Consider the following 15,905-nt stretch of genomic DNA (forward strand, 5'->3'; position numbering starts at 1 on the left):
TATATGCCTCTTCCACTTCTTAAGAGTGGCTAAAAGCAAGATGACAGATAATGTATATGATCTACAGGCTTAGCATTTTATTCCACATCAGACGCCCGCTGCCCAGAAAAGCAGAACCCCCCAGACAAGAAACTAAGTAGCACTTGGATCTCTGTCAGAGGTGTTCTTTAAGGTCAATATGCTGAAGCGGAAGTCTGAGGTACTCACACAACAACAAGAAGAGGTTTTAAAAATAGACTGTTTGAAATGTGCCAATATGTGGTCCCTGTGGTGTGGAGCGGTGAAAAAGGCAGGCCACTTCTAAGGCCGCGCTGCCAAAAGGCAAGGCTTTTCCACTACACAGCCCAAAACAATTCACGCCAGCCATTAAGATGAAATGATGCCTTGTTCTTTGAAACTATTTGTGGAAAATTCAGAATAATGAAGATCTATTTTTATAGATGGCATTCCCTGCCCTGCCTGGAGCTTCCCCCCTGGCCTCAGCCCCTCCCCTGCCATGATTGCTGCTTTGGACAGGGTGTGGAAACTCAAGGTCACAGTATAGAGGTCAACCGGCTGGTCATTGTTACTCAAGGCCTCCCTCAGGCTCCCTTTTCCTGCTGTGGCACCACGCGATAAGAGACAGAGAGACAAAAGACGATAAGTGACGATTGGTGTGGGGGACAAAGAAGAAATAGAGGGTGGCTGGAGGGGGGACTTGAAGTTTTACAAGTTTGCCACCCTAAGAGAAAGAGACATTTTGCTGAGGCTGTTACGCTGTTGCTATCTGATCATAACTTAAAGTATTTAATTAAAGCCTTTATTGATAATGTCACAGTGCAGCCACATGGGGACATGTGTGAATAACTGAAATACACTACACATGTGGCATCACAATGTACAAAGCAAGAACAAGTGATTTCCACACACAATTTTGCAAATTGATTTTTATGTTGAATCAAAAATACATAAAGACACATTCTCATTTCTCTGATTTGAATAGAGGCAAATTATGCAACTGGAGCATAGACAGGATGAAAGATGGGTATGTTGAGGGTGCAGACATAAGTGCCCTCTTTATCCAGTTTCACTGAGCTGGCATTGTGTCTCATAATGTCTATCTGGGTAATTATACAGTGTAGTGACTAGTGTGAATGACCACTTTGTTCCCAGGGCCGGGATGCTGCTGTAGCAAACAGTGTTGGATTCTGACATGTGCTTAGTGTTTGTCTATTCCATATGGGAAACACTGCACCATCTGGTATTGTGCTGTGTACTGGCTAGCGAAGACTGTCTGTCTGTGAGTGGGCTCTCGTCTGCAGCGGGCTCTTCTTAATGGCGATTTTAGCACATGCACCATCGCAATGCCACATGGAGGAACCTTATCGCTCTCACTTACTCCTAACACTTTCCTCTAGTTTTTGCTCTACTTCTCACTCCCCTTTTTTTATGTCTAGTCAATCTAGTAATCCCTAGACAGCTCGTAATTACATACACAGTTAGCCAGCGTTATTACTGAACACACGACCACTTTGCCAGGGATGATGGATCCCAGGCGCCAGCCTTTGATTCTTGATTATAGTGCAGCAGGGCACCAGGAGTAAGGGGCTTCAAAGCCACCAAATCACTGAAAAGTCATTGATGCATAGTTTTTCAAATGTCGCCTCAACCAGTGCAAAGGGATGCACAGATGATGACTGAAAAAAAAACAGACAGGGGCAGGCTGTGATTTGGGGGTCCCATTCCTCAGATTGGTAACCTACAAAATCAACCCCCCCCCCACAAACACTCCCTCGCACACATACACACACTCGCACACACCATGTAGCCATCATCCATGGGCATGCCCCTCGACATGGTCCTGGCATGTTCAAACCACGCTTCATGAAACTGTGGCCTTCTTGCCTTTGGTCTGCCATCTGCTTCCAATAAGCTAAGCCAGCCTGATCCCTCTGATGTTCCCTCCACTCTGAAAAGCAGAGAGAAAGAAAGAGTGAGCGAGAGAGACAGAGAGAGTGAGGGGGAGAGACAAAAAAACCCAAAAAAACGAGAGCAAGTAAGAATAAGCCAGACAGACAGACAGAAAAGAAATAGAAATAAGGAGAATGAGAGCACATCTAAAACATACTATTACCCCATCACTGCCGCCAGCAAGGCCACCCTGAGTGTGCTCATTGTGCAGCGGTGCTGGGGGGTCTTAATCCACAGCGGGTCCACTTCATGACCACCTCCATCTTGTTATTTGTGATGGGAAGGGACCGTGTTTCTCCCCACTGCCTCACCCCTACTGACACTGAGCCACATTGCTCTTTACCAATCTGCTCTGACAAAATTGAGTTTGTCAATTGGTAAAAGCAAGGGAGCTCCGTGTTGTCCTGTGGTTTTCCAAACTTTTAGTCACCTTTTCCCCCTAATACATAATCTAAATATTGGGTTTGTGAGTTAGTGTGCAAGACCAGTACACAGATACCATTAAACCAGCTGTGTTCCATTCAAACTTGTTTTCACTGTCTGATTTTAAACAGCCTATTTAATTATTGCAGCCCCTAGCTTTAGATGACATTTTCTCGCAGATTATTTGAGCCCTTTTAAATCCCATTGTGATTCACTTTTGGATCCTAAACCACTTACTGGAAAGACTGTAGTGCATACTGTAGGTGCACCCTGTGGTCACACACAACCTACACACAGTCTCACACATCCTGAAAGCAGGTCTGTATAATTTGCATACTGTCATGTCTCTGATAGTCAGAGTGAATCAATCTGTTCTCGACCATTTTTAACACAGTGACAAACAGAAGCTGAGACCCTGCCAGGCAAAGCTGTTTATTCCAGCACAATTTTATTATATTTTAACAGCACAGCAAACATGATTAACCATAAGTGGCACAGTTATTAATGCTTTTATATTGTGCTCGTCTGTCAGCGACTTGTTTTCCATCGACTGCTGAGATATACTGCAGAACCATAAACTGCTGCATTTATTGGGGAGAGCTCTTTGTACTCTGGTACTATACTATCTTCTTTCATAAGTCTTGGTTTTGCACACAATAGTATGTGTATTCCGAAGACCATACAGTGTTGGCAAAGATATAAAAGGCCTATTATAAACTGGTTGTTTTTGTAGAAGGTTTTTTTTTTCATGGATGCTGTCAGCCATTGGGTTGAAGACATTGAAATACATTCACTGGCCTGGCTGTCGCCAATAGCCATAAACACAATATTGAATGTGTCGTACCCTTCAGCCACTGCCAAGATAACTGCAGAGGGGAATGGTCAGCAACAGAGCTCTTTCCAAACACAACCCATCAACCAGCCCGAGTCTATCAGAAATAAAGATGTACCCATCAAGCCAACAGTGTTTTGACTCAAGCTTCTGTCGAGACGTGGTAGTATTGCAGGAAACGAAGGGAAGAGGACAGAGGTAGGGAGATGGAGACAGACTGAGCAGCAGACTGAGACAGAAAGATGGGGGTAGAAAGATGGATAGAGGAAAAGAGAGGGTGAGCAGGGTGGCAGAATGCCGAGCAGACGGATCCTGGTATGGCAGGAGCTCTGGGCAGGCGTCAGCTGTCCCTAGCAGACCCCCTGGGGCCACCCAGAATTCACACCCAAATACCCTCCACAGTTTCTCTCAAGAGCAACATGAAGTTATTACCCACACCCCAAACTATGAAATGAATATAAGGCTGGACTTTTTTTCCCCTGCAATTAAAACATCAGAGGACTCAAATCTCTGACAGATGTCCTAACACCAAGCAGTATACAATATGAATCACTTCCCCTGTAGCTCACGCCTGCTTCACTTAGCCCCCGATGATCTTGATCGAGCCCAAGTCGCCTCACTTAGTCTTTCTCGCTGTAGTCCTGTAGCCCGTCGTAGCCCAGCCCAGTCTAGGCCAGCCTAGCTGAGGGTGCAGAGCTGAAGGGTACTGATGAGACGGGTGTCTAAATATGTAGGACGCCGTGTCTATGCTGTGCCTGCTTCACACAGGCCCTGTGACAAGTCGAGTCATGAGGGAGCATCATGAAGAAGGAGTTTAATTAGGAGCAAGCCTCCAAAGGGGCCACAGAGAAAGACACAGAGCCAAGCAAGCATACACAGCTTTTTTGCAGTCTTTCCTGTTCGTCATACTTTTTCTTCCTCCTCTCCTTTCTCCCATTTAATGTACTCACTTTCTGGAGCGTGCCTGGTGACTGTTAACGCTGTAGTCTCGTTCTTTCCCCCTCTCTCCATCAGTCTGTCTTAACTTCATAATATGTCCACATATGGTTACTTTTTTCTTTTTGTAGCAGTATGAAAGGAAATTTAGTTTTATTCTAAGCCTTTTTTATTTCGAAATAAACTGACGTCTGATAAGTAAATAATAATTAATTAATTTATATATCTTAATATATTAAGTTAAATGAATTAAATGATGATGAAAAATGTTATAAACTAAGGAGATAAACTTAAATATTGCTCTCAGAAAAGTTTTCATTTTATGCCAGCAGTCATTTTGTAAGAATAAAATAATGAGCATTTCTTCATGAAACTTAAAATCCGAGTCACTTGTGAAATTGAATAATTTCAATATGAGAATGATAATTTGAGTGAATATTGTGTGCATAGAATTCTTGGCACAAGTGAACTGCACCAAAGTGTTTTTGTTTAATCCTCATCCTATTAGCATATTCCCCAAAGACTCTATTTTCATGCCAGCTCTTCATACCCATACTCCTGTGTCTTTCAGTGAGAGGGTAGCAGCAACTTTTTCCAATGATCATTATTCTCTACATCATTTTGAAATATATGTCTTTGTTGTGTCTTATTTAGTGATGATGTCACTGAAGAAGAGACTCAGAGCCTTGTTTGGAGCAGCAGTCGATGAATCTGTGACACAGGGGCATGAAATTCATAACAAATTCAGTGCAGAGATTAAGCAATGGGCTATGAGAGAAGGGGAAAATATATAGGATGACGAGAGTAGGCGGCAGTAGGACGGCAAGTGTGAGAGGCCCTTCTATGGCTATATGAGCACTGCAACAGATCCAATTGGTTGTTGGGTTGTGTGTCAGCCTTTGGCAACAGGTGTGATGTCTTAAAACAGGTGGGCATAACCGGGATGAGCGGCATACCGTCCTTGCACCGCACCCTCAATGTGCTGAGCCCTGGTGGAAAGCTAAGCCTCTGCCACATGCTTCATAGTCATATAACACTCACGTCCTGGCTCCCTGCACCCAGTCAACACCCAATCCACCCCCCTGCCAGACCACCAGCTCAGTCGCCCCATTTGGGTGTCACCTTTACCCCAGCCCTCGTTCTCCTCTTCCAGCGCTGCCCCCAGTGTTATTCTTCCTAGAATGGAAGTGAATCTCTCATGCACTCTGTGCTGGCGGCGGTAGGTGGTGAAAATCTGTGCAAGTAGGAAGAAAAGTTGTTGTTGTTGTTTGTTTTGGGGTTTTTTTTCGCATGCATTCTCATGTGAACAGAAAAAGGCCAGTGGTTCAGCTCTTGTCAGTTCGATATGATGCATCGCCAAGGCCAGAATGAAACTACACAAAAGAAATAGCGAAAAGTTTTACATCTCACGCCTTTGCCAAAAAAGACAGCATGCTAAACCTCTGCAACCCCTTTGTTCTTTTGACTCATCCACCTCTGATAGAGCAAGAGAGCCTGATTCACTGTAGGTCTTTTAGAAGTCAGATCTCCTGCACCGCCTTGGTTGATTTGTTTGGTGTGATTTCCTGAAGACTGTCAAAGATGTGAGAGACGCTTTCAAATTCAGAATTCCAGATTTCCACTCTGGGGGCCAAGTGAGGATTCAGAGAGAGAAGAGGAGAGCCAGCAAATGTTGACACGCTTACAGTAGCTGCCTCGCCACGAGACGCCTCAGGAATCAAACAGTTATCACACACACAAAAGAAGCCCTCTAAGTTCACTAAAACCACACTCAAAACAGGCCTTTGTTGTGCTGACATGAGAGATGACTGGATTGTTATTTGTTTTCTAAGCAGGCAGATCGCTCCCTGTCACTTGTGCTGCTGGTTGTGATGGAGTAGCTAGCACTCGTATCTCTTCCGTGAGTGAGTACTGACGGAGACAAACAAATGAGAGGAAGAAGTTCACTGAGATTAACTTATCTTAGCATCTATCTTCCTCCTTGCTCCTGCTCAGTCTCTCTTTCTTTTTTCTTGACGCTAACACCCACTCTCACACACCCACACATGCACACACAAACACAGACTCATTCCCCTCTTTCCCTCCCTCCCACACAGAGACACACACACACACACCACACACACACACACACACACACACACACACTCACACCAGTAGACACATACGCACACTACAACATATACAGAGAGAGACACACACACTTGATCAGCATCAAATACAGGGTGTGCTAAAGTAAATTTAATTACGTCTGTCTGATATGGAGCTTCAGATGAAAGTAGGAGAGCGCAGTGTGAAGCGACGACTGCACAGACAGGAGCAGGCCCGTGATATTCCTCCTGTAGACTAATCTCCCTTTATTAAAGCCAGGAGGAGAGAGGGAAGGGGGGGGGTGGGAGAAGAGAGTGAAAGCAGGGTGGAGAGGAGGAGGGAGTGGGGTGCCTTTGATGAGATCTCTAACTGTCAGCTACTGTACTTTTCTTCTCTTCCGCTCTGTCTTTGTCTCTCACTTTATGAGGCAAATGAACACAGCACCTATCGGTACATGCCTACTTGCTCAAGCAAACATACCCTCGTGCTATCACACACAGTAATGTGCTCTGAAACTTATCCCTGTTGTTATGGTTGTCAACAATATCTAAAAAAGGACAGAGGCAGCTCTCTCTCCCTCTCATGCTCTCTTTGTCTGTGTCTCTCTTCCACTCGGAGGGAGTGGTGAGCCAGTGGAGAGTGTGCTTTTCCGCCTGTCTGCTGTTTTCTGGCCACTCTAATGGGGGCAGGTGGCCATCAGGTGGCCAAAACAGAAACTACCACATTTAATTGCACACATACCACAGTCGTGAACTCAAGCACCTCAACTGAGTTTTAATTCTATTTCATGAATCATGACACACTGATGATTATGGTTATAAAATGTGTTTTACTTTTATGACTTTTCCTTTTCCTGTGTAATTATGAGGTTTCAAGGTCCCATGATTTGTCATCTGGTCAAGAGTTTGATCACTTGTTATGTCTCGTTATTGGATGCGATGAAATCCTTTGTGCCATCTTGAATGTTTAGCTGCATGTTTTCTTGTGCACAAAACGGCCAGTGTATCCTCGTGTCACCCCATGTTGACGGAGGTTAGAATGGAGCCTGCCAAAATGATTAAATTCTTTTGTGGAACAATTTCTCAGAAACAGACCAAATTTTTTTTCACAGAAAAAAGAATGACTTTGGAAATCTGTTCATTTTAAATAAAGTGAGAAACCTTATAATGGTTTTCCAGACTTTCCTCAAATTGTTCTTTTGTCAGGATCGATTCTAAAGGGTACCTCCTCACCGGTCATCACCATTTGTCCTTCCCAAGCTGTTTACCTGGGTCACTTTTCCCTACCCCAAAGCCCCTCAACTATGTTGTGCAACTACTCTGTTTGCAGACATTGAGAAAGAAGGGCCTAAACGGCTGTGACAGCCCAGACCCCGACGCAGACGACTCGGTCGGCCACAGCCCCGAGTCCGAGGACAAGTACAGGAAAATAAACGAGGACATTGATCTGATGATCAGCAGACAGAGACTGTGTGTAAGTACCTCTTGTTAAACCCTGAACCTTCCTCTCACCTTTCTTTCCTTCTTTCCCTTTTTTCCCCTATGCTTTCTGTCGCTTTGTCCTCGTCTCCTCGTTTTTGCCATCTGTTCCCTCCACCCATCTCTCCGTCCCATCATCTGTGTCTCCCTCCGTCCGTCCGTCTCTGTGGTTGTGGGACCTGGCAGGCATTAAGCAAGAAGGAGAACAAAGGCGGCGAAAGCCCGGAGCTCGAGTCTGCTCTCATCCTCACCCCACGCACTGAGGAGAAATACAAACAGATTAACGAGGAGTTTGATCACATGATTAAAACTCATAAGATACCTGTAAGTACTGGGCTGACACTACGCCGCATCCTCAGCAGGCTAACAAAGTGCTGACTGGCCAGTAACTGTTGAGCTAACCCAGCTAACCACCATTGTTTGCCACTAGACTAAATACACAAAGTGAGAGTGAGAGTAAGACCAGAGTGAAATGATATTGTATACTCACAGTGAAAAAAGAAAAAAGACAGTTCTTTGATTTTGCTTGATTACAGTTGAGGAACGGTCCTCTAATTTGACATTACTGTAACCATAACTAGCAGGCATTTCTGCTGTAGTAATTGCAGACTTTCTCTCATGACAAATTTTAACCTTACTGGGTTCCCTCCTTGAACCCGTTACCCATAATGCCTTGCCTGGCTCTCGGGGGAGGTGTGGTCTGCATGCGCTTTTCCTTTTCCTGCCCCAAAACACAGTGCTCAGTCACCCGCAACAACAAGGACAGGCGCTGTGGCGATGAAACAGCAGCAGACATTTAAAAACTCATAAGCATATCTCCTTCCTCACAAAACTCAATTATCTCTCCTCCTCGCCGAAATAATCGAAGGCAAAGTCTTCGGGTAGCCTCACAGCATCTTTGTTAATAGACAAAGATGTGTCAGGACATGTCAGCTGCTGGATTTATATTATATAGTGTTCGTTTTACAAAAGGATCTAATCTATAGTCAGCTGCCAGAAACCACAAAATAAAAGCTGCTCTCTATGTAAACTGAGCCTGCCCCCTCGTTCAGAAAGCACCATCTTGGAATGGTTAGTGCTCTGGCCTTTCAGAGAAAGAGATAATTCCATGGTAGATAATTTAGAGAAGAACAGTAGTGTCTAAGCCGCGTGGAGCAGGGGGAGATGTGGTTAGAAGCAAGGCTGGGGTTGGTGAGCTGGGATGGCGTGGCGGTGTAGGGTGGGTTTGGGATCGGAGCTGGGTGGGGATGGGGGGGTGGAACAGCAAGGGTGGTGGTATTCGGGGAGCGGGGGTGGGGGTACTCTGCACACAACAAGTGGCAGTTCAGTGTGTGGTCAGGGTGGCTGCCAAGCACTGGGCCTCTGGATTGCAGGGGACTGTTGAGGGGAGAGAAGCGGAGGAGGAAGATGAGTGAAAACAGGAAGGATGGCACCAGTTAAAGGACAGCTTACAGACGGGGCCCTTACACCCAGCGAAGGGATGTGTGTACACGCAAATGTGAGCACAGAGACAGCTCCCCCACTCTTTAAAACACCACATAGGGAAGTCAAGAGGTATAAAAACTCCAATAAGGAATCCAAGATGGAAGAAATTACTGAAAGTCTTCAAAAAATAAAACAGAACCAGAGACAGTCCCTCACTGGTTATAAAAGAAAGCTTCCATGGCGTTTTGGCGAGCCCACTCCTGTGTAAAGTTGCAGTAAAAGCGAAACGTTCAGAGGCCCGCAATGAAATAATATTTGGCCTGCAAAAAGAACATTAGCAAAGGGGATAAAATTGAAGAAGACAAAGCAGTGCCGGGGCACACATCCCACTTCCACGTAAGCCAGGCCGATGATCCCCCTGATGCGCTTCCTCCATGGCGCTCAGACACATGGCAGTAATTTAGGGCCCTATTTTCTACTTCCTAAAGCTAACATGCAGGATCAACCACTTCCAGGGCACTCCCAAGGTTAAGCCACTCTGCCAAGTGACACAATAAACATGACAAACTAGACGCCTGGGGCCGACAGGCTACCTCTACTCATGTTCCTGATGAGACTGCTGACTGATCTGAGTCTACCCCTTAATAACACTTTGCATTAGCTCCATGTGGCAGAAAAATAAATTATTCCTAATTGCATTCAGTTCTCCAGTCTTGAAGCTACTCTTGCAAGAAATATTGCAGACTTTTTCTTAAGTGAGGTGAAGACAGACTGAATTATCTTTAGCTCTTTTAGAACAGTGGGATGCCATTGGCTTTCTTCCCAGTAAACCATAGCCTCCTTATTCCTTTAATATAATAAACCAGGAATGTATTTCAGGGAATATAAATGTAATGACCACAACATAATACTTCCTCAGGTCAACCTTTTGCCATCACAATGACAAATGTTGCAACATGTCAGCAGCAGAAGTCCTTTACAGAGAGTTCTCTGTAGCCTCCGAAGCAACCTGCCCATGCTGGATCAAGTTTGAGTGACAAAGTATTTCCAACCCATCTATCATCATGGGGGCAATTTGAGTAACTCTGAGAGGAGTTTTCTAGACGCTTACCCTTTAATTTCAGTGCTCCCCTCCACCATCCATACTGTCTTGTATTTTTAGTCTTCTGTTCTAGGAAGTTGTACCATTCATCTATGCATGGCTGTCTATTGTTAGCTGTCCATTTGTCCTTTTGAACTTGGCTGTCTCTGTCTTTTTTTTTCTTCTGCTTTGACTGTAGTCAAACAATTTTAAATTCCTTTGTGTTCCTGGAGTGTTTCTGAATTGTCACGTCTGTCTCTCTTTCTGTATCCTTTACTCGAAGGCCTTGTTTTTTTTTTTTCTTCACTCACTGCAGTCGTTAACATCTTTAGTTTAATCAAACTCCTGCCTGTGTCTCTCTTTTCCCCTGTCTTTCTCTCTCAGCAGGCCGTGCCCCCATCAAACTATGACATGCCTGTGTCCATTCCCGTTAGCAACCAGAACAATCTCATTTACAGCCATCCAGGTGGTTCCCTAGGCAACCACAACCTGTTGCCACTGGCGCACCATGGCCTACAGAGAAACAGCATGTCTCCCGGAGTCACACACAGACCCCCCAGTGCAGGTAACACAGGTAGGGTCTCACTCGCACTCATGCACCCATGTACATGCTGTTATCCCATCTGTCTATCTTCTCAACTGTGTGTGTGTGTGCCCGTCTGTCAAGCTAATACACACACACATTAAATGCGCGATATATTTTATGACGGCTACCCGCAATATTCCACCTAAAGGCAGTGAATAAATCTAAAGTCCCTCCCATATATTTTCACATAATGCCTGCTCAGGATTTTTGTTCAAAGTAACCTGAAGATTTAAATCATATTAAATCCCAGCCCACAGTCTCGTTGATTTAGTGTGAGGTTCTACACATGGGATGTCTGGCCCTATGTATAGGCTTTTAGTTGCTGGTGACATAAGCAAATCAGGCCTGTTGGTTTGTTATTGTTGTCCAAAGTCCTTTTTCTGTCCCTCTGGTCTGAAGGCTGCTGCCCACACCCTCACCCTGTCATTACAACTGGATGCTAGAAGCGCTAGCACAAACTAAATATGAGTTTTGGCGCTCGCAGCATCCACACCAAACCGCACACGTTCTGGACCCTCCCACTCTTCCACCTCACATGGCTTAAAAATAATAATGTGTCATTTTTCTTGGACGGCAGCTTAATGCATCCACTCGCAGTATCCAGTTGCTCAGAGTGTTAAGGTTTGAGTGGGAAGCAGTATTAGTTCTGGTATCAGTACACATGTGACGTACTGACACAAACATACACACAAACACACACACACACACACACACACACACACACGCACACACAGTTGGATTGTGATTAAATTGAGTTAGCTTCTGAAAGGCCAGCAAGGTAAGAGACATGAGGCATAGTGGATGTTATGTGGGTGTCTATCCTCTAATGGTTTTCTCTCTTTTGCTCTCCTCTCTCTTTCATCTTTCAGGTGGCCTCATGGGTGCTGACCTCACCACTGGCGCAGGCACCAGTGCTGGTAAGAATGGCCTCCTCTTCTCGTTCACAGTTGTCTGCTAACACACACACACACACACACACACACACACACATACACCCACACATACACACTTACATGGCACCCACTCACCCACTCTGGGCCATAAAATGCATGACTAATAGTAACCCAAACCCCAAGTGAAGATTTTGTCCATGATGTGTTGATGTTAGTGGTCGTGGAGTTCATCTGGGAATGTTTGCCCAGTGCTGGGGCTGTGACACATCCTGCCTGCGTTCAGCTATAAAACGGTACAACAAGTGTGAGGAAACAGAAATAAAATCGCACTAAATACTTGAAGCAGCAGATTGATTGACGGGCAGTCAGGAGGGATGGTGGGCTTTTGTCTGTTCCTCTGTACGATGAGCCATGTCTTCATTTCTGCTGCCTCCTGGATTTGGATGTAAATTCAAAATGACAACACCCATAGCTCCCATTTGGAGCACACATAAGCTTGTTGCACTGTAACTGCTATCACATGTCTGCAACCAAACTAATTTAATGTTTAGAGTGGCTCACCATGCCATAATGATCCCGTGGAGAGTGGAGCGACCCATGTTTGAGGAACATGTGTAAGGAATCTTATGTGTTAGCTTCTGTGTGTCAATGGATTTGTCCCTGAGGACAAGTTTATGGCAGAGAGACTCCCTTTTAAGGGGTTAAATTTTACAGCCTGGACGTACAGTGCAGAGTGTAAAAATGGAGAGTGGGGGGGTCAGAGGGGTACAGCTGGGCAGCCTTGTCTGGCCCCTAGGGCTCCATCACAAGAGGTCAATGCCTGGTTTCTCTGTCTGGTCACTCATCACACACACAACAGGACCATTTGTTGTGGCGTGTGTTCCGTCGACGGCGTGCTGCAGATCATGCTTCAAATGTAGCCTTTGTGTCACCGCGCTGGAGGAACAGAGGCGCTCTGTGAGAGCTGTGCGTCGCTCAGCAGCAGCGAAAAACACGACGTGGAGAGAGAGTCATGTGGGAGCTAAAAGATTCCATTCAAAGCTCTCTTAAATCTCATCTAGGGGGACTAGGGGGAGAGAGAAAGAGTGTGTGTAAGAAGGTTGGGGGGGGTGGGACCCCAGTGATGAATATCCACTGATGGTGGAAGCATGTGTGCAAAGGAGAAACAGTGGGGGAACACAGATGGAAGTGTTCTGTGAACTTGGTCAGCCATTTTAATGATGTTCCTCTAAGTGACTCAGTGTGAGGTGGCCCAGCCACTGTGGCACCACAAAGGCTGTTTTAATGTTCCTCTTCTCCTCACCGTACGTTTTGATAAGCTGATTGTACAAGTAGCTGTCTGGCCCGTGTATGAGTGTCTTAAGTGGTGTGGCCTAAGTGACATAGGAGGTGCCTTGTGTGTGTGTGTGTGTGTGTGTGTGTGTGTGTGTGTGGTTCCGACATGCACATAAACACAACACCTCCTTTGTGCCTCTGATGTCATGTTTCCACTGTCTGTAAAGAGACTGACGAGAGAAAATGACAGCTTTTAAACAGCACTCTCACATGGAATTAATATTACCTGGGCTAATGCTATTTCTGCAGTTTGGGAAGATTGCAGACGTCGTTTGAGTCTGCTCAAACTGCTTACCTAACATATATTACCAAGCATAGTTCTTCAGATATTTTGAATTTGGTGTGAATTGTCATCTCAGTAAACTGCCTTGTCTGGACAAACGATGATGAGAGTAACAGTGGAAATAAGAGATGTGATAGCATTTTTAGTGTCATGTAGCTGTATGTTTTCACCTTTCTGAGAGGAGTCTAAATTTTTAAAGATGCCAGAGTTGCCTCCAAAAAATACTGTATACTGGTTGTAACAGTTGTGAAGTTGCAATAAACCCAAAATCCTTCACTTTTTTATATTGAGGAAAGAAGGCAAAGTCCGTTTTTGTTGTTAGTCGCCTAGCAACACTGTTGTCATGACTTAAACCACTTGAACTTCAAGCATATCGTGTACTCGTCTTCCCTTGTCAAAAATACAAACTTGAAAGTTCCCTTTCATTGCAGCGTTAGCGTGAAGATGCACTATGTTCCAATCATATCTGCAGATAATCCTCGGGATCTGGCCGGTACATTTAATTGAAACCCAGACTTTTTGTTTATCCTGTGCAAATATGCCGCATGAAACCCAGACGTGGGGGTGAAGTCTAAATCACACAGGGTCCCCAGCTAGTCCAGTGCAAATAGGGCACGCCACTGAAAGGCTGAGTCATCATGTCTCTTCTATGGAAATATTGTGTGAAGTGTGCACGTGCCTGCGTACGTCCACTCATTTATATATGGTATGTGTTCAATCTGTCAACTCCTTCGCCGGCGAGGAGCGAGTGCGAAGCGAGGAAAGAGACAGAACGTGAAGGAGAGAAAGAGAGCTGATGAAGGGAGCTCCGGACCGAGGCCCCAGCTTGTATAAACCTCCCACCTCCATTTGTGCAATTATGTAGCTGTCATCTGTGCTCCGATCAGCACTCTGCTCACCAAAGCACTGCGAGGAATTAACACGGAAACTCGATCACCTCTCACCTTGATCACACCCCAATTACGCCCTCAAATGAGCTTCATACCAGCTACATCTTTAAGACATCTCTGGTCAAAATCACACTGCACTACAAGCTTAAAAAGCACACGTACAAGAACTGACAACAAGCCAGGTTCAGCAGATCAAACAATGCTTGTCTCATTCTTGGCAGCACCTCACACCAACTGTACAAGTTGTAAGCATGAGTGTGACACCTTAGTTCAGTTGGAGAATTCAGGGTTGAATGCACGTTTGGCCAAACCGCAACGGAAGAGTGTGTGTATGGGGAATAGAATGGAGCGCGCCTGTTAGACCACAACAGGACATCAGAAATTTGTTCAGTAACAGTAAAATGTACATGGGTTTAACCACACCTCTCCTTGGTGTGTGTGTGTGTGTGTGTGAGTGTGTGAGACAGACAGACAGAGAAAGAGAAAGAGAGAGAGAGCGAACACTCTGGGGGAGCCTTGTCAAACACATGGATCTCGAAGTGCGCTAAGTTGTAACCATGGCACCTTTAGAGACAGATTGCAATCCTTCAGCTTTGACCTCAGCTGTCCCCTCCACAACTCAGAAATAGCAAAGAGCTGTTTATCTGAATCTCAAATCAGGTGTTGTTCTCTACGTGTGAGTTTTGTACAGCAGCAACACAGGCTCCTGGCTGGGCTGTGTTTAATTTTGGTACTTCCTGTAAACGGTTGACGCCAGCCTGCGCCGCAGCTCGACCGTGCAAAGCAGCGTTAGAAGAACAGAGTGGAAATGAACTCTGGATATCACGTCTTCAGCTCATATGATAGTCGAGCCCTCCTCCCTTAGTCCCCATTGAATGCAACTGTCCTAAAATCAGGGTGATGAAGCTACAGAATAGAGAGACTTGAGTCGCAGTTCTTCCTTCATTAGCTTAATTAGCCAATGATTTTACTTTTGAAGTGCTTAAGGACTGGCCTATGCCACTCATGATCATAGTCATCTAACAGATAATTGACTGGACCGCAGCCATCTCTACAGGGTGGCAATACACAGATGTCTGATTAACTGTCACCGAGATGAAGTCCGTGTCATCTTGACCAAAGTGTGTATTAATGTCTCTCTATAGCTCCGTCTCTTTTTTTCATTCATCTGTACAGAAACACTGATGTACTTCCTGCTGGGTTATTTACTAAAGTGTGCGTATGTGTGTTGGGTGTGTGTGTTTTATATGTGTGTGAGGTCTCATTCATCTATCTCCACATGCACCCACTCAATCTCACAAAGGGCCAGCCATGAGAATGAGAGAGCGGGAAAACTGAAGAGGCAGCTGCCTCTTTGCTAATGTGAGATTGACACTGGAACCAAGAGGGTCCAATACAAAACACACACGTGCATCCATATGCATGGCTCGCGCATAAGCAGTCGTACAGCATGAAGTTTCAAGTCGCGTTGTGCTTATGTACACTCAGTGTGGCAGAAAAATGGTGCTTATGTAGAATCATGCACATGGCAAAATCGTATGCGGCTAAACATACAATAACACACAAAGTCTATGTTGTTAACATCAACTTGTACATGATCACACATACAAGCGGAGGCACTAACACACACACACACACACACACTCCAGCCGTCACACACACTGTTTTTCTCGTTTTCTGTCAGACGGCCTCATTTTCTCTCACC

General features: G+C 45.2%; 1 protein-coding gene across 14 annotated transcripts in view; it reads left to right on the forward strand.

Moving 5' to 3' along the window:
* Window positions 1–15,905, forward strand: part of mef2cb (myocyte enhancer factor 2cb) — a 210,282-nt gene that overhangs the window by 186,924 nt on the left and 7,453 nt on the right. For 4 of the 14 annotated variants that reach the window (XM_049577830.1, XM_049577828.1, XM_049577838.1 and 1 more), the window contains 3 exons: window positions 7,559–7,702; window positions 10,598–10,787; window positions 11,669–11,716. In XM_049577830.1, coding sequence (XP_049433787.1) covers window positions 7,559–7,702; window positions 10,598–10,787; window positions 11,669–11,716 — 382 coding nt within the window. Of the gene's footprint in view, window positions 1–7,558; window positions 7,703–7,893; window positions 8,032–10,597; window positions 10,788–11,668; window positions 11,717–15,905 lie in introns of all 14 variants that reach the window. The other 10 variants (XM_049577831.1, XM_049577839.1, XM_049577833.1 and 7 more) reach the window with 8 other exon arrangements.

The sequence above is a fragment of the Epinephelus fuscoguttatus genome, linkage group LG6 (genome assembly GCF_011397635.1).
Source record: "Epinephelus fuscoguttatus linkage group LG6, E.fuscoguttatus.final_Chr_v1".
Lineage (NCBI taxonomy): Eukaryota > Metazoa > Chordata > Actinopteri > Perciformes > Serranidae > Epinephelus > Epinephelus fuscoguttatus.